This window comes from Pongo abelii, chromosome 1 (genome assembly GCF_028885655.2).
Source record: "Pongo abelii isolate AG06213 chromosome 1, NHGRI_mPonAbe1-v2.0_pri, whole genome shotgun sequence".
Classification (NCBI taxonomy): domain Eukaryota; kingdom Metazoa; phylum Chordata; class Mammalia; order Primates; family Hominidae; genus Pongo; species Pongo abelii.
Genome location: NC_071985.2, coordinates 56563108 through 56590376, shown reverse-complemented (window position 1 = coordinate 56590376; position 27269 = coordinate 56563108). Strand labels below are relative to the sequence as shown.

General features: G+C 37.6%; 1 protein-coding gene across 3 annotated transcripts in view; it reads left to right on the top strand.

The window, feature by feature from the left end:
* Nucleotides 1-3163: 3163 nt before the first annotated feature.
* CDC73 (cell division cycle 73) overlaps nucleotides 3164-27269 on the top strand; it is a 137458-nt gene continuing 113352 nt past the window's right edge. For all 3 annotated transcript variants that reach the window (XR_008510955.1, XM_002809673.5, XM_063726114.1), the window contains exons 1-7: nucleotides 3164-4243; nucleotides 7007-7112; nucleotides 12063-12132; nucleotides 17292-17354; nucleotides 17438-17490; nucleotides 19963-20051; nucleotides 23719-23935. Coding sequence is in view for 2 of the 3 variants with exons in the window: in XM_002809673.5 (XP_002809719.1) it covers nucleotides 4113-4243; nucleotides 7007-7112; nucleotides 12063-12132; nucleotides 17292-17354; nucleotides 17438-17490; nucleotides 19963-20051; nucleotides 23719-23935 (729 nt within the window). In the remaining variant the exon portion in view is untranslated. The remainder of the gene's footprint in view (nucleotides 4244-7006; nucleotides 7113-12062; nucleotides 12133-17291; nucleotides 17355-17437; nucleotides 17491-19962; nucleotides 20052-23718; nucleotides 23936-27269) is intronic.

Sequence of the window (27269 nt, the reverse complement as noted above, 5' to 3'; positions counted from 1 at the left end):
ATGCTAACACGAATAAAAAAAAGTAGGAGTAGCTATTTTAATTTCAGACAGAGCAGACTTCAAAGCAAGGAAAGTTTGTTGGAATAAAGAAGAGCATTATGTAATGCTAAGGGGTCAATTCTGCAATAAGACAGAACAATCCTTAATGTGTACATGCTTAACAACAGAGCGTCAAATTAACTAAGGCAAAAAACTGATGGAACTACAAGGAAAAATATATGAATCCATTATTATAGTGGAAGATTTCAACACCCCTGTATCAGATATGAACAGAACCAGCAGGCAGAAAATCAATAAGGATGTAATTGAACTCAACAACACCATCAGTCATCTTGATATAGTTGACATCTATAGACTATTCAACAACAGCAGAATAAACATTCTTCCTAAACATGCAAGGAACATTCGCCATGACAGACCACATTTTGGGCCATAAAAGACACTTTTCCAAATTTAAAATTATATAAATCATACAATATCTACTCTCAGACCACAATGAAATTAAACTAGAAATCAATAATAGGAAGATAGCTAGAAAATTCCAAAATATGTCGAGTTTAAACAATACATTTCTAAATAACACATGAGTCAAAGAAGAAATCTCAAGATAAATTTTAAAATATTTTGAGCTGCAAGAAAATAAAAACATAACTTACCAAAGTGTATGGGAGGAAGCAAAGTAGTGTTTACAGGGAAATTTGTAGCATTGAATGTATATATTAGAAAAGAAGAAAGATCTAAAAATCAATAATCTAAACTTCTACCTCAGGAAACTAGAAAAAGAAGAGCAAATTAAATCTAAAGTAAGCAAAAGAAAAGAAATAATAAAAGTTAAGCATAAACTGGTAAAACTGAAAGTAAAAAAAATCAGTAATCACACCAAAAGCTGGTTCTTTGAAAAGATCAATGAAATCAATGAACCTCTTAGCCACGCTAAGAAGAGAGAGGACACAAATTACTAAAATCAGAAATAAAAGAGGGGACATTTCTACAGATGACATGAACATTAAAAGGATAATAACAAATGCTGTGAACAACTATATCCCACTAATTTCATAACCTAGATAAAATGGAACCCCTTGAAAGACACAATCTGCCAAAACTCACACAAGAAGAAATGGACAATCTGAATAAGCCTATATATATCAAAGACATCAAGTAAATAATTAACCTTTCTAAAGTACCCAACCCATAATAATTCCCTGGAATAAACTATGACTATGTCTGGGTTGTTGTTTGCTTACTCTCTGGATGGACTGAGGCTTTCCCTTGCTAGGGAGCTATAACTCCACACACTGATTTACCCCAAACTTTAGGAAAAGTAAAGAGAACTAACGGAGTCCTAAAACTAAAATTATCAACAGTTTAGAAAAACAAATTTCATGGCCCTTCAAATTGCCATTAGTCATGATTGATTGATGACAATAAATCAACCCCTTCTGGGACCCACAGATTATCTCTTCTTGAATTAACAGCCTCCCCCCACCCATGTATTTGAAAATTTTACTTCCAATCCTACGTTATACCATTACAAAGTAATATAAATAAATGCTTCATGAGACTTATGATACCTGCCGAATTATCCCTAGTAGGTTCAAGTGCATTTCCAAAATACTTACCTATCAGACTTTGATTGATCTTACTTATCAGACTTTGATTGATCTAAAACCTGGCGATTTGGTCCTTTGGAAAAGGAACCAGAATAAAACTGTCCTTGGGCATTGGTGGAAAGAACCTTATCGGGTACTGTTAGCAATTGAGGTAGTGGTTTAAACTCCAAGGTAATGATGTTGGATCCATCGTTTCCAACTAAAAAGACATCCCACTTTCTTCTGATTGCTGGGCATTTATTCCAACAGAAGACATAAAACTGAAGATTTTTTAGGAATTCTTCAGGAGCTAATATCTGGAGATGCGGACTGCTTTTGCCCAAGACAAAGAAACCAGACTATTTTTCTGTTTTTTTTCTAATTAATTTTCTAATTTTTCAGCTCTACCACTAATCTTGCCTTTTATTGTATTTTGACATCTTCCAATGAACCAGTATTGGTAGGGCAATTATAAGGGTACTTATATAAAAACAAAAATGATCTACAATTGCTTTTGTAGACACAGGGTCTAGGTATGTTGCCCAGGCTGTTCAGGAAAAAATGATCTACAAATTTCAATGCTTTAACTGTTAAAAGCAACAACTTACTAATGACTTATCTTACCACTTTTTAAAATTCATTAACCTAAAAAACATAATTTATCCAAAAAGAGAGACTTTAATCATTATTTGAGTATGAAATAAAATTAAGTATCATTTGAAGGGACTATAGTCGACCCTCCTAATCATGAAATCTTGGCTTCCTTGAGCTTATCTTTCCATTCATTACTTCAACATTTATTAGAAGCCTCCATCCATGTATTAACTCGATATTTACTAGGAGCTTCCATCAATTTATTGAATTCATCCATTTATTACTAATATGTACCAAATAATCTGTTAGACAGTAGGATATGAGGACACAGTTCTATGGTGTTTCAGTTTTGTGGATGCAGGCAAGTAAACTATAAAGGGAAGTAGTATGGTACTGGGTGCTCTGACACAGGTATGAAGAGAGAATGTGGGGATAGATAATAGTAGCCATTTCTTTATAATGTGTGTGCTTGGGGTGAGATTCAGGAGAACACTACGGGGTGAAAACATTGGTGGAACAGAAAAAAAATTCACAAACAGTTGCAGAATGGCTACAGATCATATAGGAAATGAACCACATACTTCTGTATCTGTAGTCCTCTGTGTTGTGAAAAGATTGACTTTTTTCAAAACAGGTCAAGGAATTTGGTTATGTCAATCACAAAGTTGCCGCTTTTTTTCCTTCTGACATGGTAAAAGAAATAAAACAATCCCATAGGATGTGTTTGGTTGGCCATAGTATATTGAATTTATCCTAACCGTCTCAAAACGCATGCCAAGGACACCACTGAGACTTCTGAGTACCATTTAAAAAATTGGGTAGTCTGGAAGTGTTCTAAATTGGACCGTCTGGGGTTTCTGTTAGGGCAGCTTTCCCATTTACATCTTGGAACAGAGCCTTTTGAATATAGCCCTTCGGGATTGGCGGGGAGAAGGGACCGCGATGGAAAAAGTCATCATCCAAAGAATGAAGAGGGAGGATCCAACATTTAGGATATTTTATTGACTTGCTAGGCGCGTTTACCTTATCTTCGTATTAACCTCATTTTCTTCATTAACCAATTGATGCTGTGAGAAGCTATGTAACTTGACAAGCCGTGCCCAGAACTGTTTTTTTTTTTTTTTTCTGGACTCGGTCTTTTCTACTCAAAACCAACAAAAAACCAAAACTCGTTCTTTTCCACATCAAAAGCAAACAAAAAACCCCGACCCCAACCCCAAGAGCCCCACTCTTTCAAAAGGGCTTCTCCGGATCACTAAGTCCTAGAGGTCTTTTGGCTAGGCCTGGGTCCGATCCAAATAGGAAGGTAATTCTAGTGTTCCGCAAATCCTTGCCGAATTCCATCCCGGCCAAAGCAAGGGACCCGGGAGCCTCTGGTCGCACCCGAGACAGTTCGTTAAATACTCAGTGCACGTGCTGGGGATGGAAGTGCCGACCCACTGCTCAGGTACGCGCGCACCTGTCGCAGTTTGGTGCGCGCCGCGGGGTACTGGCTACGTGCTCCGCGCGCGCGCGCGCGCACCCGGCAAAGTTCCCCGTACGTGCGCCGTACGTGGGCGCCGTGCCCCAGCGCTCAGCGTTTCAGCGAGTGAGTGGGCTCCGTGCCCAGCTGAAGTCTGGGAGGGGCACTTTTCCAGGCGGTCGCGGCTCCCCCTGGCGGCGGATGTGCCGCGCTAGAGGGGCGCAGTCAGGCGTTCTCCGCGGGCAGCCGGCGGCGGGGCCTTGCCTTACAGCGCGGGGTCCTCGGCGGCCTGGGTGGCTACTGCCCCTGCTGCTGTCGTAGGCGAGGACGGCTGTTAGTGCTGCTGCTGTTGGTTCGTCGCGGCGGCGAAGGAGGAGGAGGAAGAGGGCGAGGCAACAAGAGAAGAAGGAGGCAGGCGCGGCGGCAGCGGCGGCACCCCGGGCCGGCGGAGGCGAGGGGGGGGGAAGATGGCGGACGTGCTTAGCGTCCTGCGACAGTACAACATCCAGAAGAAGGAGATTGTGGTGAAGGGAGACGAAGTGATCTTCGGGGAGTTCTCCTGGCCCAAGAATGTGAAGACCAACTATGTTGTTTGGGGGTAAGTCCGGCATGGCTGTGGCCCGGGGGTGGCAGGGCAGAGTTGGGCGCCCCCAGGCGACCTCTTTCTTAACCCCTCCCCCCGTTTCCCCTGGGGATGGGATAAAACGGGTGTTCGGGGAATAGAAAGTTTCTCTCTAGAGCAGAAGTTGCACTTTTAGGGTAAGGAAAGAAGGGGCGGAGCTCTAGAGCAGTTCATCCCTTTAAATTTTTGAGAAGCCCAAAGGAAAGGTACCGTGGGAGTTTCTGACTTTTACAGTTAATTTTTACCAGTAGGTATGTGTACCAGCGAAGTGTGGGACTGGTGCGCAAGGGATACCTGAACATAGGTGCACAAAGGAGCACACCGTCTGGTGCCGTAGACGCCTCTTTTTGTTCTTTATTTTTTTTTTCTCTTTTCCAGGCTGCCATGTAACTATCTTCGCTGGTCTTTGCAACTCCTGGTTTATTTCATCTCCTTTCATTGTTTGGGTGGGGGTTATTCCTGAAGAAGAGAAAAGGGAATCAACCCTGAAGTTAGGACCGGAAAGAAATTTGGTAAAGTCATTAAAATCTGTGTTAGACAGGTCTTCAGGAGTTGGTGAAATGAGTGAGCTTTACAGATCTAAGAAATAGATGGTGCGTGTGATTTTCGGAAGTGTATTTTAAAGAGAAATGTTTTGGAATGTTGGTCCATGTGAGGTTTTATCAGTTTAAGTCATTCAGGAAAACTTTTAGAGACGGGTCTAACAGTCATTAGGGACCTTTTTAATGATGTCACTGTCATTGGTGCGTCGCTTCTAGAATTAGAACCTTGAGCTACAACTTCCCTACTCATTTTGTTTCTTTGAATGGAAGCTTTATGAAGAGTCGATGAAAAACTAGGGAAATTTAGTTTGTTGGTTGGTATTTATTTATTTTTGAGAGAGAGTCTTGCTCTCTCGCCCAGGCTGGAGTGCAGTGGCGCGATCTTGGCTCACTGCAACCTCTGCCTCCTGGGTTCAAGTGATTCTCTTGCCTCAGCCTCCTGAGTAGCTGAGGTTACAGGCCCCCGCCACCGTGGCTAATTTATGTATTTTAGTAGAGATGTGGTTTCACCATGTTGGTCAGGCTGGTCTCGAACTCCTGACCTCAAATGATCTGCCCGCCTCCACTTGCCAAAGTGCTTGGATTACAGGCGTGAGCCACCGCGCCCTGCCTGTTGGTTGGTTTTAAAATTTTTTGGTCTTATGTTTTAATTAGCTTTATAAAATGTTGATCAAATGACATTCTGAGTTTCTGGTGTTTTACCCTTTCGAATAATTTGCACAGATAGAATTACATGTGGTTGGATTTTTAGTGAATTTTTTTTTCTCTAGACAATGGCTAAGGAGTACCTAGGGTGTGAAGTGGTTCAATCTGAGAATTAAAAAAATTCCTAAGACTCTGGTTTCTACCTCAAAGGAGGTTAACTTAGTCTGAATAGAGGAGATTAAACAGATAAGTTGATGTGAAATGCTTTCTATAAGTTGATGTGAAATGCTTTCTGTAATAGCTTTTGAAGACAGCAGTCACTTCTAGTTGGGGTTATTTAGGGAAGGTTCCACAGAATTGTCTTTGGCAAGTTCACATCCAACAAAGTTGTCTTGAATGAATGAATGAATGAATGAACAAATAAGCTTTAAAGAATAGGTAGGAATTATCTGGGCTAAATGATGGGTTAAGTCTTCCAAGATGAGTGAACTGTATGCTTAAAGGCCGTATGCTTAAAGGCGTAAAGAACTGGAAAGTAAATGTGTTGACAGCAATCCAGTGAAGCCAGTGAAAAAGGAGTGCTTAGCACAGTAGATTTTAAACTTTTTCAACAGTGAATCACACCAAGAAATTGTTTTTATTTTCTATATGTGCACATGCACATGTAAATATGTACACATATAAAACACTAAACAATACTTACTCTTCTTATTGTATGCAGTGCATTTTATTTTTCTGTTCTTTTCTATTCTGAAAATAGAAAAAATATGGTTAACTGTTTATTGGGTTTCATAGTACAATAATTGATAGTGGTGTGTGGTTTGAAATACATTGCTTTAGAGGAAAAGTGGAACTAGAAGGTAGAAAAGTAGGTTTAGGGCTGATTATAGTGGACCATATTCAGACGGATTCAAAGATATAGAAGGAGCAAATGTAGTAGGAAGGGTAGGATTGGAATGAGGTAATATTAGTACCTGTATTAGAGATCTTGCACCGTTAGTAGACTACATTGTTTTATCACAGGTAGAATAGCATTTTGGTTTTACATTATTGGTCTAATTTGAGGGATGCCATAACAGTCATACCCCTGAAATTCAGTGTTGTGTTTACTGTAAGAATGTGAAGGATGTTGTTCAGCAGTATCTTATTTATCAAGAGCCATAGGATAAATTTCTTTTACATTTAGCACCAGTGATAATTGTGCTGCTTCTAAGCAGTGTAATTGTTTTCTCTTATGGATCCTCTTCAATTGGATCTGGTTAGATTTTTCTGTTGATAAAGCCCAGAGCCTAATTTGGGCCTAATTCTAAAAAGTGTGTAGTACCTTAGAGTATGAATTTTTTGTATTTTCCCTACTTCTTGCTTTTTGTCATTGCCTTCCTTTGTGTTTCTTTTATGATCATGACAGTCTATTCATTATTAGATTTTATACTTTTTTTTTGTTAGATATGTTAAACTCATTGTTGTTAGCAAAGTTGTGTATATAAATGACTCCAGCCTGAAGAGCTGAATTAGAATTGTCAGTAAAAAAATCTTGCCTTAATTATTTCAGGACTGGAAAGGAAGGCCAACCCAGAGAGTACTACACATTGGATTCCATTTTATTTCTACTTAATAATGTGCATCTTTCTCATCCTGTTTATGTCCGACGTGCAGCTGTAAGTAGAATTCATTTTACTTATCTATTTATTCATCAGTTTTATTTTTATTTATTTAAGAGACAGGGTCTGGCCTTGTTGCCCAGGCTAGAATGCAGTGGTGTGATCATAGCTCATTGCAGCCTTGAACTCCTAGGCTCAAGTGATCTTCCCACCTCAGCCTTCAAGTAGCCAGGACTGCAGGCCTGTGCCACCGTTATCTGGCTAATTTTTTTTGTTGTTGTTGAAGATGAGGGGGTCTTGCTGTGTTGCCTAGGCTGGTCTTGAACTCCTACCCTCAGTGGATCCTCCTGCCTCGGCCTCCCGAAGTGCTGGGATTACTGGCATGAATCACTGTGCCTGGCTAATAATTCATTTTAAAACTTTTTTTTTTTGAGATAGGATCTGGCTCTGTTGCCTAAGCTGGAGTGCAGTGGTGTGATCTCGGCTTACTGTACCCTCCCCTTCTCGGGCTCAAGCCAGCCTCCCACCTCAGTCTCCTGAGAAACTGGGACTATAGGCATGGCCCACCATGCCGGGCTAATTTTTGTATTAACACTTTTTTTTTTTTTGGCTTCGTGGTAGTAGGTATCATTTGGAATGGATAGCTTCCCTCATGGGTTTCAAATCAAAAGAATGAAAGGTTTGTATGCATGTCTCCAGGAGAGTCAAAATTAGGTGACTGTGTGACTTACACAGACTTTTTAATCTGTGATATTTTTTCATGTAAAGTGTGGGTAATGTTTATAACGAAGGAAGTTTTAAAGGGATTTATAGAGCCAGGCTTCTTAGTGCACACTGGTAATCCCAGCTACTTGGGACTCTAAGGTGGTAGGGTTGCTTGAGCCTAGGAGATCAAGACCAGCCTGGGCAACATAGTGAGATGCCATCTCAAGAAAAAGAAAACCCGAAACGCTAAAGGTATTTATAGAGATGTTTAGAAAAACTTTTAAGCCTGTGGAAGGACCCTGTTACTTCAGAACTCTAGTTTAATCTCAAGAAAACTTTTTTTTTGGTTGTAAGGATCAAGATTAGCAGACATTTAAAAAAATTGTTTCTTAATCAGTTTTGTGCAGCTGTTTTAGTACTCTGGAGAAGTTCATTTGTTTTTAGTTTTGCTAGCCTTCTCAGTGTCTGAAAATTTATTACTCAGAGGAAATATTTGGAAACAACTTGAAAAGAACTGATTTCATAAACTATGATGATGAGATTCTTCATCTGTAGGGAAGTATCATTAAGACCTAAATTATAGCAGTATATTATAATTGATAAGTAAATAAGATTCAGAGTTATTTGGATAGGACAGCTGTATGACATGGAAAAGTACTATAATGCCCACATAAAATGGCCTAAAAGATATTTAATTTTTTTAAATGAGCTTTTCCCTCAGATTATTTTTGGTAGAGTTGAACATAAAATTTTTTGAAGATATAATTGAAGTAATTAAATGTCTGCTTTTAATATTTGTTGCTTTTGTTTACAAGTATATACTTAAAATTAAGTATGAAATGTATTTATAAATAACTACTTTTCCCCATTTCTTATAGTTCTTAAAACAATTTTCTTAAACTTTTCTTATAGTTCTTAAAACAATTTTTTTAAATATCACTGTGTCTGTCATCACTGGAGCTGCCTTTTGAGTTACCTAACACAGTTGCTGGATCACATTAAGCTGTGTGAAACTTAGCTTCTATAACCCTAACCTCCCTCCCAACTAGAAATAGTTAAGGTTTCTGGCTTATGTATCTTTCAAACAATAACTTGTTATCTAAAGCAACTAAAAGCCAGGTGAGGTGGTGCATGCCTGTAGTCCCAGCACTTTGGGAGGCTGAGGTGGGAGGATCAGTTGAGCTCAGGAGTTCCAGACCAACCTGGACAATGTAGGGAAACTTTGTTAAAACAAAAAATAAAAAAAATTAGCCAGGCGTGGTAGTGTGCACCTATACTCCCAGCTGGCTACTCAAGGGGCTGAGGTGGGAGGATCACTTGGGCCCAGGAGGTTGAGGCTGCAGTAAGCCATGATCGCACCAATGCATCTATCCTGGGTGATAGAACAAAGACTCTGTCGCAGGGAAAAAAAACTGTGTGTGTGTGTATGTGTGTGTGAGTGTGTGTGTTTATAGCAATTGAGAAAGTATCCTGTCACTTAGTGGGCTTTGTATTAAACCATAAGGCTTCTGCTTTTCTGAGTAAGAAATATATATTTATGTTACATATTTAAAAAAATAAAATTAGAGTGGGACTACTTGGGGAAATAAGGGGAAAAAAATAGCACCAGCTCCGTCTTTAAGGTTATTTTAACTCAGATCTTTAAAAACTAAATTAGGTAGTTCTTACAGTGTTTTGTTGGATATATTCATTTTAGTGTAACAAAGATTCAGATAGTTGGCTTAGATTTATAGATTCTATTTTTGGGAAATGGTTGTACATATAACTGATAGCTGTAATTGTTACTGTGGACCTTGGGACCCTTGGTTGCGTAAGATTTAACTCTCATTTTTCTTAAGTATTTGCCAGATTGAAAGAGTAGGATTCTAAAATTCCAAAATTCTATGAATTTGAGATTGTTGTCTCCTAATTACTTTGTGTTATCTGCTCTTTCCTGTGCACAGACCACTCTTTTTTTTTGAGTGCAGTGGCGTGATCTCGGCTCACTGCAACCTCCGCCTCCTGGGTTCAAGGGATTCTCCTGCCTCAGCCTCCCAAGTAGCTAGAATTACAGGCACACGCCACCATGCCTGGCTAATTTTTGGTATTTTTAGTAGAGACGGGGTTTCACCACGTTAGCCAGGATGGTCTTGATTTCCTGACCTCGTGATCCGCCCGCCTCGACCTCCCAAAGTGTTGGGATTACAGGCGTGAGCCACTGCGTCCAGCTGAGCAGACCACTCTTAAAACATATTCCTGATCCTTAGTTCCTATTTTAGTGTGAGTAGATGTAATCTTTTTCAGTGGATTGTGATGTGTACATAACTCAGTAGTGACCAAATGATGATGTAAGTTATTAGACTTAGAAACAGTAACTTAAAATTAACTCAAATCTTTTAACTGTTTATGATATTCCATAAAGACTGGTTTATTTTTATTTTTTATTTTTTTTTTGAGACAGAGTCTTGCTCTGTCACCCAGGCTGGAGTGCAGTGGCAGGATCTTGGCTTGCCACAGCCTTGCCCTGCCAGGCTCAAGCTGTCTTCCTACTTCAGTCTCCTGAGTAGCTGGGAGTATAGCTGGGACTGCAGGCGTTTGCCACCATGTCTGGCTAACTTTTATATTTTTGTAGAGTTGGAGTTTTTCCATGTTGCTCAGGCTGGTCTCAAACTCCTGGGCTCCAGCAATCCACCCACTTTGGCCTCCCAGAGTGTTAGGATTACAGGCATGAACCACCATGCCTGGCCTAGGCTGGTTTAAAAAGAATACAAGCACAAAAAACCTCTGCACTCAAATTTTTAAACTCATAAGGAGAAACTAAAATTTAGCTTGACCTTTTTAAAATAAAAGGTTAATTTTTAAGTGATTAAATACAGTTTATCTAAATCATTGAGGAGTCAATGCAGAATGTTTGGTGCAGTAAATTATAATAAGTATTCAATATAAGGTCATTGGCCAAAGATACTAAAGGTTCTTGTTGTTACTTCATTGTTACACATATAAAGTGACAAAGGATTTAAACTGAAATCTGTTAGCTATCAATTTTTCTTGCACTGTTTGTTTGTGTTTGAGACTGGGTCTCACCTCAGTCTCTCGAGTAGCTGGGATTATAGGCTTCTGCCATCACGCCCGGCTAATTTTTGTATTTTTTTTTTTTTTTTTTTTGAGACAGTGTCTCACTCTGTCACCCAGGCTAGAGTACAGTGGCGCAATCTCGGCTTACTGCAACCTCTGCTGCCCAGGTTCAAGCGATTCTCCTGCCTCAGCCTCCTGAGTAGCAGGGACTGCAGGCGCCTGCCACCGTGCCTAGCTAATTTTTGTAGTTTTAGTAGAGATGGGGTTTTACCATCTTGCTCAGGCTGGTCTTGAACTCCCAACCTCGTGATCCACCCGTCTCGACCTCCCAAAGTGCTGGGATTACAGGCGTGAGCCACTGCACCCAGCCTAATTTTTGTGTTTTTAGTAGAGATGGAGTTTGACCATGTTGGCCAGGCTGGTCTTGAACTCATGACCTCAAGTGATGCGCCTGCCTTGGCCTCCCACAGTGCTGGGATTACAGGTGTGGGCCACCGTGCCTGGCCGTTGCTTTATTTCTAATCATTATCTTCTGTATATCTTCCTGGAATTTCAAAAAGAAATTTATTTATTTATTTATTTATTTATTTATTTATTTAGAAACGGAATCTCTCTATGTTGCCCAGGCCAGAGTGCAGTGGTGCAGTCTCGGCTCACTGAAACCCCTGCCTCCGCCTCCCAGGTTCCGGTGATTCTCCTGCCTCAGCTTCCTGAGCAGCTGGGATTACAAGCATGCTCCACCACACCCAGCTAATTTTTGTCTTTTTAGTAGAGACGGGGTGTTGCCATGTTCGCCAGGCTGGTCTTTAACTCCTGACCTCAGGTGATCCACCCGCCTCGGCCTCCCAAAGTGCTGGGATTATAGGTGTGAGCCACCACGCCCAGCCAAGAAAATTATTAAAAGTAACATGTTTAATACATTTTCAGGATTTTTATTAGGTTCTTTTAGCCTAGTCATTTTGTACAAATGTCATTTAAAATACATTGTATCAAGATATATTGGAATAAAATCCAGACATTACATGTTAATATTAAGTTGTAAGAAAATTATTAAAAGTAACTAACATGTTTAATAAATTTTCAGGACTTTTATTAGGTTCTTTTAGCCTAGTCATTTTTTACAAATGTGATTTAAAATATGTTTTTTCAAGATATGTTGGAATAAAATTCAGACATTACATGTTAATATTTATTAAGTTGTGTATCATTGTTATTCATTTCATATCTCATTTAAAATTTTGGTTTTAGACTGAAAATATTCCTGTGGTTAGAAGACCTGATCGAAAAGATCTACTTGGATATCTCAATGGTGAAGCGTGTGAGTACTTTTTAAATTGTTCCCAGTCTTAAACAGACATTGTTTCTTTTTTCCCCTATGAAATAATGATTAGTGGGAAGAGAATTTGTATTTCCACCAAAAAATTAACCTACCTTCATTTTTGTCCATGTGCTCACCTTTTTCTTATACAGTGGATGCACTGTCTTTGCCCTTATGGCCAGTCACCCCTTCCTTGTATGTGGATTCCGTCTCCTTTCACAGTCTCAAAGACTTCGCCTTCGTAAATTGTTGTTTCTCTTACATCATCAGTTTTCTACTTTCTTCTGGATCATTCCCTTTTAGAATACCTACAGTAAGATTTCATGTTTAAAAAATGTTTTTGATCCCGCATTCCTTATGTTTACTGCTTCATTTATCTCCTCCCTGATACGGTAAAATATTCTGCAAGAGTTCGTGTGGTATCATTGCTTCTTTTTTACCTTTGTTTCTTTCTTGAAGCCACTCTAGTCTGGCCTTCATCCTCACCATCCTACTAAAATCACTCCTTGTAAGGTCAAAACTGATTTAAGGATCGCTACATCCTTTGGTCTCTTGTACCATACTTGACCTCTCAACAGCATTTGATACTGTTGACTACTCCTTTTTGAAAGCCTTTCTTCATTTGGCATTTGGAACACCAGCCTCTTGGTTCTCTTTCTACTCATTGTTCACCTCTCAGTTTATTTTGGTTACTTCTGTACCTGACCTCTAATTCTTGAAGTTTCCAAGACTTGATCTTTTTTTTCTCTTTTCTTTTAACCTGTATTCTCTAGGTGATCTCTTTCAGTTTTATGCCTTAGATATCATATATATGCTGATAAAATTTCAAGTGTTTTTTTCAGCATTGATTTCTTCCAGGGCACCAGATTTATAAATTTACTGTCAACATGTTTCCTTGAATATTGAATAGGCATCTGAAATTTAACATTGAAAATGGAATGCCTGATTCCCTCTTTCCCTTCTGCCCTCACACAGAACAAAAACAAGTCTGTTCTTTCCTCAGTGTTCCCACTTTGGTAAGGGGTAGTGGGACCCTATTCCTGCAGTTGCTTAGGCCAGAACTCTGGTGAAATCTTTGTCACATCTCACATCCATTCTATCAACAAGTTGTTTTTTTCTCTCTTTAAAAGTATGACAACTTCTTACCATTCTACCTACCCTATTTCATCCTTCCTTTTTAGATTATTGTATAGCTTCCTCACAGGTCCCCATTCTTTATTTCCTATAGTGTAGTCTTAGCAATAGAGTGTCCTGCTTTTGAAAAAGTATATAAACTTGATTGTGTCAGTCACCTGTGACTTCCCATCACTCTTAGAATAAAACTCATACTTGTTACCCTGGCAGTGATCTTGTGTCTGCCTAAATCTCTGTGACTTCATCTTCTACCAGTCTTCCTTTGCTCATAACAGTCAGTCTTTTTGGTCTTTTAGCTATGCTAATCTTAGCACCTTTGCACTTTCTCTTTCTATCTTGAGTTCTCTTTCTCTACATTGTCACATGGCTTACTTGCTTATTATTTCATTTAGATCTGTGCTCAAGTATTTTTCCAAATGTTGTTCCATCAGAGAAGACTTCTCTGACCAGTCTATTGAAAATATAGTATTCCTTCCCTCCTTCTGTGGTTTTCATATAGTGCCATCCTGATTTATTTTTCACCAGATCTCATACATTGACCTGAAATTATATATCTGTTTATGTACATAGTGTCTGTCTTTCTCATTAGAAGGTAAATCCTAAGGGGACAGACAGTCGTTTGTCTTGTTAAATACCCAACATTTACAATAGCGGTGCATGGTAGGTTCTTAACTGAATAAATGAGTAATTATTAATTTACTCTCTTACAGATTACAAGTACATTGATATAATACAACTACTGGGTCTTACTTTGCTGAGTGTGGCGTGTAGTACCTTTAAGTCATTAACAGCTGTCTTGTCATGCATGGCTTTAAGCAGTAAGATTGATTTCCACAGAGAATCTTATGTATAATGGAAAGATCATCATTAGGAATGCTTTCTTCCTATGCTATCCTCATTCAATAAGGACTTATTACATGCTTATTCTTAAAAGGCATTATGCTGCGTGTTGTGCAAAATGCCAAATCCCTGTCTTAAACATGTAAACATGTTTACTGTCATGCAAGGGAGACTGGATACACAAAAGTTTAGAACCCAGCAGTATTAAAGAGGGAGTCTCAATTCTGTGAAGAGGATGGAGTTGGGGAGGATAGAAGAAACCTTTTTTTTTCTTTCAGAGATGAGGTCTCGCTACATTGTTCAGGCTGGTCTTGAACTCTTGGGCTCAAGCAGTCCTCCTCCCTTGGCCTCCCAAAGTGTTGGGATTGCAGGCATGAGCCACTGTGCCCAGCCATTTTTTTTTTTTTTAATCAAAGCAAATTTGATTCTTTGCAGCAGTGTTTCTCTAGCTTTTTAAGTGATGAGAATCGTATTGTTTGAAAATAGTGGGGTTTTTTTTGTTTGTTTTTGTTTTTGGCTTCAGAAGATGTGATATAAGGTCTGATATTCTCTATTCTTAAGCATCGCAGGCGAGCCTGATAAATAGGCTAGTTTTGGGGAAGCGCTTTAGAGCAAATGATTTTTCTTTTTAGAATCCAAAGTAGAGTTGCCCTTTATCCATCTGTGTCATTTCCTGTAGTGTTGTTTTTTTTTTTTGAGAAGGAATCTTGCATCTTCCTCTGTCGCCCCAGGCTGGAGTGCAGTGGCACGATCTCGGCTCACTGCAAGCTCCACCTCCCGGGTTCATGCCGTTCTCCTGCCTCAGCCTTCCGAGTAGCTGGGACTACAGGCGCCTACCACCACGCCCGGCTAACTTTTTGTATTTTTAGTAGAGACGGGGTTTCACTGTGTTAGCCAGGATGGTCTCTATCTCCTGACCTTGTGATCCGCCTGCCTCGGCCTCCCAAAGTGCTGGGATTACAGGCGTGAGCCACCGCGCTTGGCAGTTTTTATAGGACAGATTTAGTCACTAAGCGTATTGCTTTGCCATTTTTTAAAAACTGTTAATTTAATAGTTTAATGAAAAGGTTGAACAAATATTAAGACCGTATTCTTAGGAAGACGTAATAGCTAAAGATGTTGGTTCTTAATTTATACATTTAACATGGTCTCAATAAGAATCTCTAGTTTTTCTTGAGGTAGGAATAGAACTAGACAAGGTGATTCTAAAGTTCATTGGCAAAAGTAAGCATCCTAAAAATTTGTAGAAGAGTATTGAGAAAAGGCTAGTCATTCTAGAGAACTTAAAACCCCAATAATTTGAAAAAACTAAATGACTAGATACACTAATAAAACAACTTTATCTCTTAGGTTAGAAATCTATATGTGAATTTAACATATGATTAAAGAGACATGTCAAGTCAATGGGAGGAAGGTGGGATTATTCAGTTACAAGCTGATAAAAGTAGTAAAGTTCTGTATTATAAAAAACAAAAGACATGACACTGGGAAAATATGTTAATATTTCAGGTCATCACAGATAAAGGGCTAATCTCACTAATATATGAAGGGTCCTGGAACTTTATGCATAAAAGACCAAACACTCTATGGATTATGTCATAAAATTCACAGAAAAGGTGATAAAGTCATGAAAAATGCTTAATATCATTTATAATAAGAGAATTGCAAATTTGAACTATACAGAGATAGGAATTTTTTTTTTTTAACCTGATAGACAAAAATCTGTAAGTTTGATAATATGCTCTGGTGAAACAATGAGAAAACAGATATTCTACTATATTGTTGGTTATAATGTTAATCAGTGCACCCCTACACCCCCATTGAAGAATTGGCAGCAGTCTAACATTACAAATTTAACATAGAAATCCTGTGTCTGGAACTTTATCCTAGAGGTATATTTTATTTAGCTTTTTTACCAGTTGTGAATAACTAAAAATTACATGTGTAGGGTGAATGCTAACTTTAAAAAAACTTGCCATTATATATAATATATATATGTACATTTATATATTTACGAAAATTTGTGACTTTATATTAATATATTATTGTGGCATTGTTCGTAATGACAGAAGACTAAAATTGAACAACTCATCAACAGGGACCTAGTTAAATAAATTGCAGTTAGGCCATACAGTAGAGTACTCAGTAGCTATAAAAAAATGGTTAAAGAGGGCCAGGCACAGTGGCTCACACCTGTAATCCCAGCACTTTGGGAAGCCGAAGCGGGCAGATCACGAGGTCAGGAGATAGAGACCATTCTGGCTGACACGGTGAAACCCTGTCTCTACTAAAAATACAAAAAAATTAGCCGGGCATGGTGGTGTGTGCCTGTAGTCCCAGCTACTCGGGAGGCTGAGGCAGGAGAATGGCGTGAACCCGGGAGGCGGAGCTTGCAGTAAGCCAAGATCGCCACTGCACTCCAGCCTGGGCGACAGAGTGAGACTCCGTCTCAAAAAAAAGTAAAGGAAATGCTCTACTTACTGATATGGAGGGATATGGGAGATAAGTTGTTAGGTAAAAAAGAAAACAGGGTTCAGAACAGTACGTTTAGTATGTCATCTTTTGTATTAAAAAGGGTAAAAATAATTTTGTATTTCTCGTACCTCAGAAAGAAACTCTAGAAGGATATGTAAGAGACTAGTTGGCTGCATAGGGTGGTGGGAACTAGGTGAATGGGGACAGGTATACCCCTTTTTGTTGAGCCATTCAAAAATTAAGTAATTTAATTTTAAAAATAATTTAGTTTTTTACCAGTTGTGAATAACTAAAAATTGCATGTTTAGGGTGAATGCTAACTTAAAAAGAATCTTGTCCATATATATGTGTGTGTATGTATATGTATATATGTATGTATGTTTATATGTTTACTTATGTTTAGATATACCTTTTTAGGTGTCTGTGTTATGATATTGGAGCATATACTTTGAAGCAACTAATTTCAGTCAGATCATCTCAGTAATTTGTAAGCTAAATTGTTAAAAATAGGTTGTCCACTTAGAGACTTTCTAGTATAGATTAATCTTTTAAATAACATGTTTTTGCAGAGCTGCTTTAAAACTGAATTTTTTACCTAGAGAAAATCACCATATAGAAGTATATAAAAAACCTAAAGCATTTCACTTTTAATAATACCCAATATATATGTTGAAATAGTAATCCTTACATGAGTCTTTTTATGTCTTCAGCAACATCGGCAAGTATAGACAGAAGCGCTCCCTTAGAAATAGGTCTTCAGCGATCTACTCAAGGTATGTCTTGTTGCGTATTTATATTGAACTTTCAGAAGCCCATTCCAAAACTACACATTTATTTACTTCTCTTTCTTTTATAGTCAAACGAGCTGCAGATGAAGTTTTAGCAGAAGCAAAGAAACCACGAATTGAGGTAAAGAAACTGTATTTTAAACAATTTTATTTATATTATTATTGAAATTGGGATTCTTTAGTAACAAGGATTCTTTGATTGCAGTAACCTGAGGAGCTTTTTTTCTTGGAAAAATTTTTGTGGTAGAAAGAACAATTGATTAATAAGTAGCTCAAGCTATAGTTTTAGCTCTCTCACATGCAAGCTATGTGATGGACAAATCATTTTATTTTCTTTGCTTTTATATTCTTATGGATGAACATATTGGCTCAAGGGTCAGAATTCTTTTTCCTTTCTGTTCTTTTTTTTGAGGCAGAATCTTTCTCTGTCACCCAGGCTGGAGTCCAGTGGTATGATCATAGCTTACTGTAGCCTCGATCTCCGGGGTTTTAGTGATCCCCCCACCTCAGCCTCCCGAGTAGTTGGGACTGCAGGTGCCTGCCACCATGCCTGGCTAATTTTTGATTTTTTTTTTCAGTAGAGACAGGGTTTTCCATGTTGGCCAGGCTGCAGAATACTTTCTTTATGAAAGGCCAGATAGTAAATATTTTAGGCCTTATGGGCCATACAGTTTATGTTGCAACTATTTTACTTTAATATTGTAGTGTGAAAGCACTCATAGACAATACATAAATGAACAGATGTGGCTATGTTTCTATAAAAAACTTCAGAAAACAGATGGCGGGCCAGAATTGGTCTTTGGGATGTAGTTTGCCTACCTTTGGAACAACGTGTTATGGGTGCTTGCTATACTGCTCAGAGCTGTGAACATGAAGTACTTACTACTTTAATGTAATCTTAATTAAGGATATTCTGAGAAATGGATCTGATATTTTTAAGAGATAATGATGATAATTGATTCAGTTATTGCTCTATGCTATGTGTTATTCTAAGTACTTTATATGTATTAACTCATGTAATCCTATTTGCTCATAGATGATATGCGTAGTACTCCCAGAACTCATTAAGTTGGTAGTACTGTGAGCGAATAGGCTCAGACAGAGTGAGTTCCTGAGGTTTGAAGAACCAGTTGGAACCTTGGCAGTCTGGTTTCTAGCCATTCCACTATACTGAGTATAAATTCTGTGGCAGTAAAACTGAATATTTCCCCTTATATGAAAGGAGATTGTGACGTGGTAAACAATGTGTATGAATTTAGGGATACCATTTATTTGATCTCAAATTCCTGGCCTCAAGCATTCTGCCCACCTCGGCCTCCCAAAGTGCTGGGATTACTGCCATGAACCACTGCGCCCAGCTCAAGGGATGCCATTTATTTGAAACAATCTGAACATCACAGTCTAATTATTTGAAAAAATTCAACATGGCAGAAGTCCTAGTTTCCTGGGATTCCAGTAACTTAAAAAATCAGCAGGAAATGGCATAATACATTTTTTTTCCAAATCATTTGTAGGGTTGCAATGTGTTACATAAACAGCTATGGTTTTCAACATTGGTTTTCAGTTCAGTGTATGTCTTTTGAGGACCTATAAGGAACTGTGCTAGGAAAGAGAAACTGAGGGTAGAGTTTCTGATTTGATAAAAATCTAGGCTGCAGTTATCTTTAAAATCAGTAGTAAGGAATTTGAGAAATCTGGGCTATATCTTTATTGCAAATGGAAGAAGTTGGATGCATTTGCCAAAATATTTTTGCATTTATTTCAGCTGATTTATTCATTTTAAGATTTTTACATGATAAATTAATAATAGGACATGAATTGGAGCCCAACACCTTTTTGGATCTCTAGCGTATGCTGATGCTTTTTATACAGTTTTGTATTCCATTAGTCATAGTCATTGACTCTGGTCCTCAGTTTTGTTATTTGTTGAATGTGGACATTAAACTGGATCAGGGTTACCAGATTTTGTTTTGTTTTTAACCAACTGCTTTTCAGACTAAATTTTACTTGACATCATAATATGTGAATTAGATAAAAGCTGAGCTACCAGGGTTGAATTTCAGACAAGATCTTGAAGTGGCCCATGAGGCATTTAGTTGGAAGCTTCTAACGTTCTAAGGACCATCCTTTGAAAACCTTTAAGGTTTTCCTTAGAGCATTTTGATTAGTGCTAATGGATTCAGGACCTGTAGCAACGGATGAAAAAAAAAGTGGAGATACCAAAATGAAATTGTTGACTCTGGTGAAGGCTTGTCATAACATTTGGTTATTAACTTTCTCAAAAAGATGAATTTGTTTGTTGTGTCTTTCTGAAGAAAGTCAGCTATGATATGGGAAGAGCACTTAATCATAAAGAAAAAAGTAGCTAAGCAAGTTTTTCCTAAGCTTTTAGATGATTCCAGTCTTAAGATGCGACATATACTTATTGTTATTATCTTTATGTAGCCAAAAGTAGTCTTGAAGTTGGCCTAAAGACACTGATACCTAGAATTGTAGAGGTAGGAAATTTGGTAAGGAAAAGTTACGTGTAGTGTTTTTTCTTCCTAAAACTTAAATAAAAATTTAAAATGCATTAACCAGTGGTTATTTCCAGGATGAAGAGTGTGTGCGCCTTGATAAAGAGAGATTGGCTGCCCGTTTGGAGGGTCACAAAGAAGGGATTGTACAGACTGAACAGATTAGGTAAGAATTTTTTTTAAGTAGAAAGTGGGTAGTTTAGATATATGTAAAAGTATAAGGAAAAGGAATATTAAAATGTTCTCCACATTTACGTTTACCTCTTGGGTTCATTTTATGCCTCTGTGCTCTTAAGTTCGTAAGAACATGTGTGGGGATTGGAAGTCATTGTGTTTATCATGCTTTTTGAAAAGTCGTCTTGTTTCTATTACCATGTTGGTCTTTCTTTTTAAAAATTGCTTTATAAGCTGAGAAATTCATTTTATGTTACCTCTTATTGATTACGTACACCAGAGGTCAGCAAGCTTTTTCTGGAAAGTGCCACATGTTATATATTTTTAGCTTTGAAGGTAATATGGTCTCTTGAAACTACTGAACTTTTGTGGTGTGGGGAAAGCAGCCATAGACAATACATGAATGGATGGGCATAGTTTCTTCACTTTTTAAAAATGTTTTCATTTTTCTGGATTCCAGCTACTCAAACTCTACTTGAAGTTGTTTGACAGTTCACTTACATTCTTTTCTTTTTTTGGATTCTTTTCTATCTGTCTGTTTATATTCTTTTTTGAATTATTTTTGGATAGTTTCTGTTGTATTGAACTTTAATGTTTTTGTTTTTTTTTTTTGGAGACGGAGTTTCACTTTTTCGCCCAGGCTAGAGTGCAGTGGTGCGATCTTGGCTCACTGCAATCTCTGTCTTCTGGTTTCAAGCGATTCTCCTGCCTCAGCTTCCCGAGTAGCTGGGATTACAGGCGCCTGCCACAACACCCGGCTCAGTTTTCTATTTTCAGTAGAGATGATGTTTTCACCACGTTGGCCAGGCTGGTCTCAAACTCCTGAACTTGTGATCTGCCCGCCCTGTCCTCCCAAAGTGCTGGGATTACAGGCGTGAGCCATCGCGCCTGGCTGAATATTTTTTTCTTTGACAGTTGACTTACATTCTTCTCTTTTTTTGAATTCACTTTCTATCTGTTAAATTCTTTTTTGAGTCTTTTTTGGATAGTTTCTGTTGTGTTTTCAACTTTACTTAATTTTTTTTAATGTAATTCCATGCATGTTTAGTCTCCAGCATTGTAGTTTTCATCTGAAGTTTGTTTTGCTCTTTTTTTTTTTGAGACGGAGTTTCGCTCTTGTGACCCAGGCTGGAATGCAATGGCGTGATCTTGGTTCACTGCAACCTCTGCCTCCTGGGTTCAAGTGATTCTCCTGCCTCAGCCTCCTGAGTAGCTGGGATTACAGGCGCATGCCACCACACCCAGCTAATTTTTGCATGTTTTGCTCTTTTTTAAAAAACATACCTACTTCATCTTTTCATTTAGCTTGTTGAAATATAGAACATAGTTCTTGTAATTATTTTCATGCCTTGAGATTGATTGATATTTCTCTTTGTTCTGCTTTATTACATGTCTGCTTTATTACATTTTCCTGCTTTATTACATGTCATGTGATCTTTGCACACCAAACATTGTATATACTTTTTACCTTGTTGAGTGCTAGATATTGTTATATTTCCCCACATCATCTTTAGCTTTTTTTTGGGACACAGTTAAATCCCTTGGAAACAGTTTGTTACTTTTGGGTCTTGATTTTAATTTATCTGAACATTGGTCAGCTAGGGTAATTATTCCCCACCCACTGAGGCAAGACCATTCTGAGTACCTAATACCTCATGAACATGAGGTTTCATTCTGGCTGGTGGAACAGGCACTATTCTTCACTTTGTGTGACCACTAGGCATTATTCTGTCTAATCCACTTGGGTGGTTCTTTATTCAACCTTAGATAGTTTCTTCATATTTGTGCTAGTCAGAATTCTGCTGGGGTACGTGAGGGTGATCCTCTGTGCAGTTCTCAGGTGTTCTGACCTATGAATTCTTGTCACCTTGGTCTTGCTGTAATCTCAGCTCCATTTCTTCTTATCAGAGAATCCGCTCAGTTCTACATGGGTTCTCCTCCCAAGGCCATGTCTTGGAAACTTACTAGGCAATAAGCTGAGGCAGTCATAGGGCTTACCTTGGTTGTTTCTCATTTGTTAGGGAATTACTGTCCTTCATTGCTTGATATCTAGCATCTAGTAAACCATTGGTTTATGTATTTTGACTGGTTATTTAAAGACTGGAGGGTTAGTCTAGTCTCTGGTACTTCATCTTGGCTGTAAGTAAAAATTCTATGTTTCAAAGTCCATTGGAGGCTTGATTATAGTTTGGAGAAGTACGGTAGTCCCCCATCCACCCTCCGGGGATATGTTCCAAGACCTCCAGTGGATGCCTGAAACCTCGGATAGTCCTGAACTCTAGCCAAGGAGTGCCAAGGTCACCTTGTCATTTAAGGGAAGCACTTTGGCAGTGGCATATGCAAATTGCTAGCATCACTACTCTTGTGTTTTGGGGCCATTATTAGGTAAAATAAGGGCTACTTGAACATCAGTACTTTGATGCTGCCATAGTCGGTCTGATAACCAAGATGGCTATTAAGCGACTAACAGGCAGTGTATACAGTATGGATACATTGGACAAAGGGATCATTCGTGTCCGGATATCCCAGGCAGGTGTCCCAGGCAGGACAGTACAAGATTTCAATAGGCTACCCAGCCTGGCACATAATTTAAAACTTACGAATTACTTATTTCTGGAATTTTCCATTTAATATTTTGGACTGTGGTTGGTAGCGGGTAACTGAAACTGTGGAAAGCCAAACAGAGGAGTACTGTATTTGAATTTGGCTTAAGGTATGCTGGTGTGCTTTAGATTTTAAGGGAAATTTGCACAGTATTACACAAAATGCATCAAATGCCAGATGCATATGAGCACTACTATAAAGTACCTTCATACGTAATCTAAATAAAATTAGAATACTGTATAATACTACTGTATTTAAACCTGCAGGAATTTTTGTCCTTTTTCTAGATTTTGTGTAAACATATTTCAAGATTTTCATCTTGTGACTAAAGTAATATTTTTGTCTACTGTTATTAAGGTACCAAACACTTTTTAATTCTTTTTCTCATTTTACATGATAAAAGACACTTTGCTTAAGATTATCATTTTATGACATGTATACTTTCAGTGTTAAGTCTTTTTTTATATTTCTGCAAACATAGTCTCTACTATTTTGCCTATTTGAAAATCAAGAAAAGGGAAGAAAAAGAAAACTGTATAAAATATGGTTTTATCTTCCAGAGATTAAAGGAGTATGTTTTTGTGGCGTATAAAAGCCTGTCACTTAAATTATGTTCTGCACTATGGCATACAAGTTTGAAACCTTGAAATAAATTTCAAGGAAAACCTAGGCTTTGAACTTTCTGTTGGATGGATTTTTTACCCCCTTCCAAAGTGGCCTCTGTGTGTGTGTGTAATTTCCATAGATACAGAAAATACAAAGTAAAGCATCTATATTAATGAGTCCTGCTTTTTTGTGGGGAAGAGATGAAAAACCATGAAGACTTTTGTTGCATTGATACCTCTAAGAAATTACTAATTTGCTCTTAGAGTAATATCTTGACATGAATTCTTTATAAAAATTTTATATAATTGCAGAATAGCAGGTCAGTCTTACAGATAAGAAAACCTTAATTATTGCCGTTTAAGTGTTTTTACCAGAAATTTATAAATGTAACAAAATGATACACTCCAGGAATGCTTGCTGTGAAAATTTAAAAAAGAAATTTCTTTTAGGTCTTTGTCTGAAGCTATGTCAGTGGAAAAAATTGCTGCAATCAAAGCCAAAATTATGGCTAAGAAAAGATCTACTATCAAGACTGATCTAGATGACGACATAACTGCCCTTAAACAGAGGAGTTTTGTGGATGCGGAGGTAGATGTGACCCGAGATATTGTCAGCAGAGAGAGAGTATGGAGGACACGAACAACTATCTTACAAAGCACAGGAAAGGTAATTAAAATATTTTACTCATTCATTGGAGTGAGAGAGAGTGTGTTTAATCTGTGGTTATAGAATTGGTTAAAATTTGCTTTTAGGTGGAAGTTTCAAGTTTTATCTCTTTGAAAGCTCAGTAATAATGTAGATTTCCAGATGGCCATTTTTACCATTCCATTCTTGAATATGGTTGTTATACATCAGAGATGCTGATGAAAAAGTAGGAATCAAAATGCAAGCTCCTTCACAGATCATTTGCAAATCAAAGAATGGTCCAGTTTTCCTGTTGAGTCATTTTTGCTTAAACCTAATAAATGGAATAATATTGATGGCAAGTTCTCTGGTTATTAATGCCATCATTATTTTTTTTTTCTCACGTGGTATAGAACTTACGGAAATCTGTAGCGAACATTTATTGAGTATATTTTACACACTATATTCTGTTGTGTGGGTATAGCAGTTTTTTCATTAGCTCCCTATTAATGAAAATTGTTTTCTTTTGTTTTTGCTCCAAAGATTGTGCAGTTTTTCTCCCTTTCTCTGGCCTTCCTTTCTTCTCTCTGCCTCCCTCCTCCTTCCTCTCTTTCTCCTCCCGTTTCCCTCTCTTCCTCCTTCCCTCACTTCCTTTTCACTGTTACGAATAATGCATTAGAAAACGTTGTACATGTACCTTTGTGTGTTTATGTGTATGTAGCCAAATGATTAATTCTTGGAAACAAATTGCTGGTTAAAGAAGATATGCATTTTATATTCTGAAAGATAAAAATCTGAAATACTGAATGTCCAGTATTTTCATGGATCTCCAAAAAGAGGATGCATTTATCCTGATTTATGTACTTTCATTTGTCTTTTCCTCTTCAGTGCCTCAATTTTCTCTTAATGTTTTCTCCACTGATGCACAGTTGTTAATAATGATGATCTAGTAAGAATGTTGAAGTGTGCAAAGTTACTCGTGAAGCTGAAATTTAACATTGTTTTAGGCAAATTGGTTTTGATTGTAGAATTTTGGGATTTTAGTCTTAAATTTACATTGCTATTTTAGTAGAAATAAAGCTATGAAAGTAGTATATGAAGAAAAGAATCATTTCTTTTTCTTTTGAACTTTGACTTGTTTTACAAAGTACCTAAGGTTGAGATTAAGAATCATTCTCCAGAGCTTAGAATTATAGAGAAATCTGAGGATGTGAGTAAACTTCCATTTTTGCTATTTACAATAAAATGATTTGTTGATAATGATTTTCACTGTCTAGCATGGCTAATATTTGAGAAATATTGTGACTTATGTTGATTCACCAGTGTTCATTAAAATAAAAAAATCTCAAACTCATAGTAGAAGAATAAAAACAGGTGATATACCCTACCTAACTTTTAGACTAAACATTACTTTTTCAGGTAACTGAGGTGAACAGTTTTCTTTGAGCTCTAGGTGGCAGGATTGTACCGTCATTTCTAAACTTAACTGATTTAATATTGTTGGTACCACTATATCTTTTAAAAAAATAAGTTAATAAAAGAATTGTTTTGTAGCTAGGCTTGCCTAAATGAGTATTATTAGTATTAAAAAAATAAAAAATACTTTGACTGATAGTCTTTCTGTGTATTGTTTTTATCTGGTAAACTCTAAAAATACTCTTAGGCAGGTGAGAATAAAAAAATACCCTTAGGTACTTAAAGCCCTGTGGGTTTTAGATAGACCTTCATTATTACTAGTTATCAGGGCTTTCTTATTTTTTGAGTTTCAGGAACAAAAGTCAGGTTCAAGATTCATGAGAGGCTGGGTGCAGCGGCTCATGCCTGTAATCCCAGCACTTTGGGAGGTCGAGGCGGGTGGACCAGTTGAGGTCAGGAGATCGATTCCAGCCTCGCCAACATGGTGAAACCCTGTCTCTACTAAAAATACAAAAATTAGCGGGGCATGGTGGCATGCGCTTGTAATCACAGCTACCCGGGAGGCAGAGTGAGGAGAATTGCTTGAACCTGGGAGGTGGAGGTTGTTGTGAGCTGAGATTGTGCCATCGCACTCTAGCCTGGGTGACAGAGTGAGACTATGTCTCACCAAAAAAAAAAAAAAAAAATTTCATGAGAGGTATAAATATGTTATTATTTTTGCAAGGACCCCAAATAAAGCAACTTGATTTTATAATGCCATTTAGAAAACACACTTTTAAACTTACATAAATTAGGTGAAGGGTTTATACAATCTGAAGAGAAACGTGTATAAACTTATATAAATTAGTATATGTTCATCACTGAAAAACTAATAAAAGGAGATCACTAGAAGGAAGATGTTAATCACCTGTAATTCTGCTGCATAGTAGATTGATGATAATATTGATTAATTCTTCTTTATTTTTAAAGTAGTGAGATTTGCTTTTCATATATTTTCAACTATTTTTTATAATAAGACTAAGATTTTATGTGCATTTTTCATTGTATTGACCTTTGCAGTGATGGTGCAAAATCAATGGTTGGTAAAACTGCTGGTCATGGTGTGAATCAAGGCAATGGCACTTAACTTTACTGGTAGCCATTGTGTTCTTTACTCACTAATGTCCTTGATGACGTTTTTAAAATTTATGAATTTTGTTAAATCTTGACCCTCAAGTGTGTCTTTTTATTATTTTGTGTGATGAAATTGGAATGTAGAAAACACTTCTGCAAACATGATGGTTATTCTCATCCGGAGACTTGTGCCATTGTATGAAGTATGAACTGAATCAACATTTTTTTATTTAAGTAACTGTTATTCAGACTTGGTTATTTGGCAGACTTTTTTTTTTTTTTAAATGAAGGAAATAAATTTGTTCCTTCAAGGAAAGCAGCTGATAGTATTTGTTGCCAATGATAAAGTGAGAGCTTTCGTGAGAAAATTAGAATTTTGGGAAGTTTCTTTATGCTGCTGTCACCATAACACTTTTCTAATTCTTTTTCCACCCATAAGTAAAGAAACAAGCAATTTTCTCATTCTTAAAGTCTTCTAGTGAGTCTCTTACAAATAATATTAACAAGTATAATTTGTTGATACTGTATAATTAACCATGTTAATATTTGGAAAATGTGCATAATTCAGTGATTGATATTTTCCAGATGGCCAGTGAATGCTGTCACAAATCATGCATGGGTAGAAAGTTCATTTAAAGTGCAAGAGAGACTGATGGATTTTAAAGTACCTATGCAAAAAGTTTATGGATGTGGTTTCCATGTTGCATTAACCTTTAAGAACCATTTATTGCATTTTGGTATGATATCAAAGAAGACTATCCACAGTTACCTGAAAAACTACTAGAATATTCTTCCCTTTTCCAACTGTTTGTGTGAGGATAGATTTTCTCTATATTCTTTGACCAAA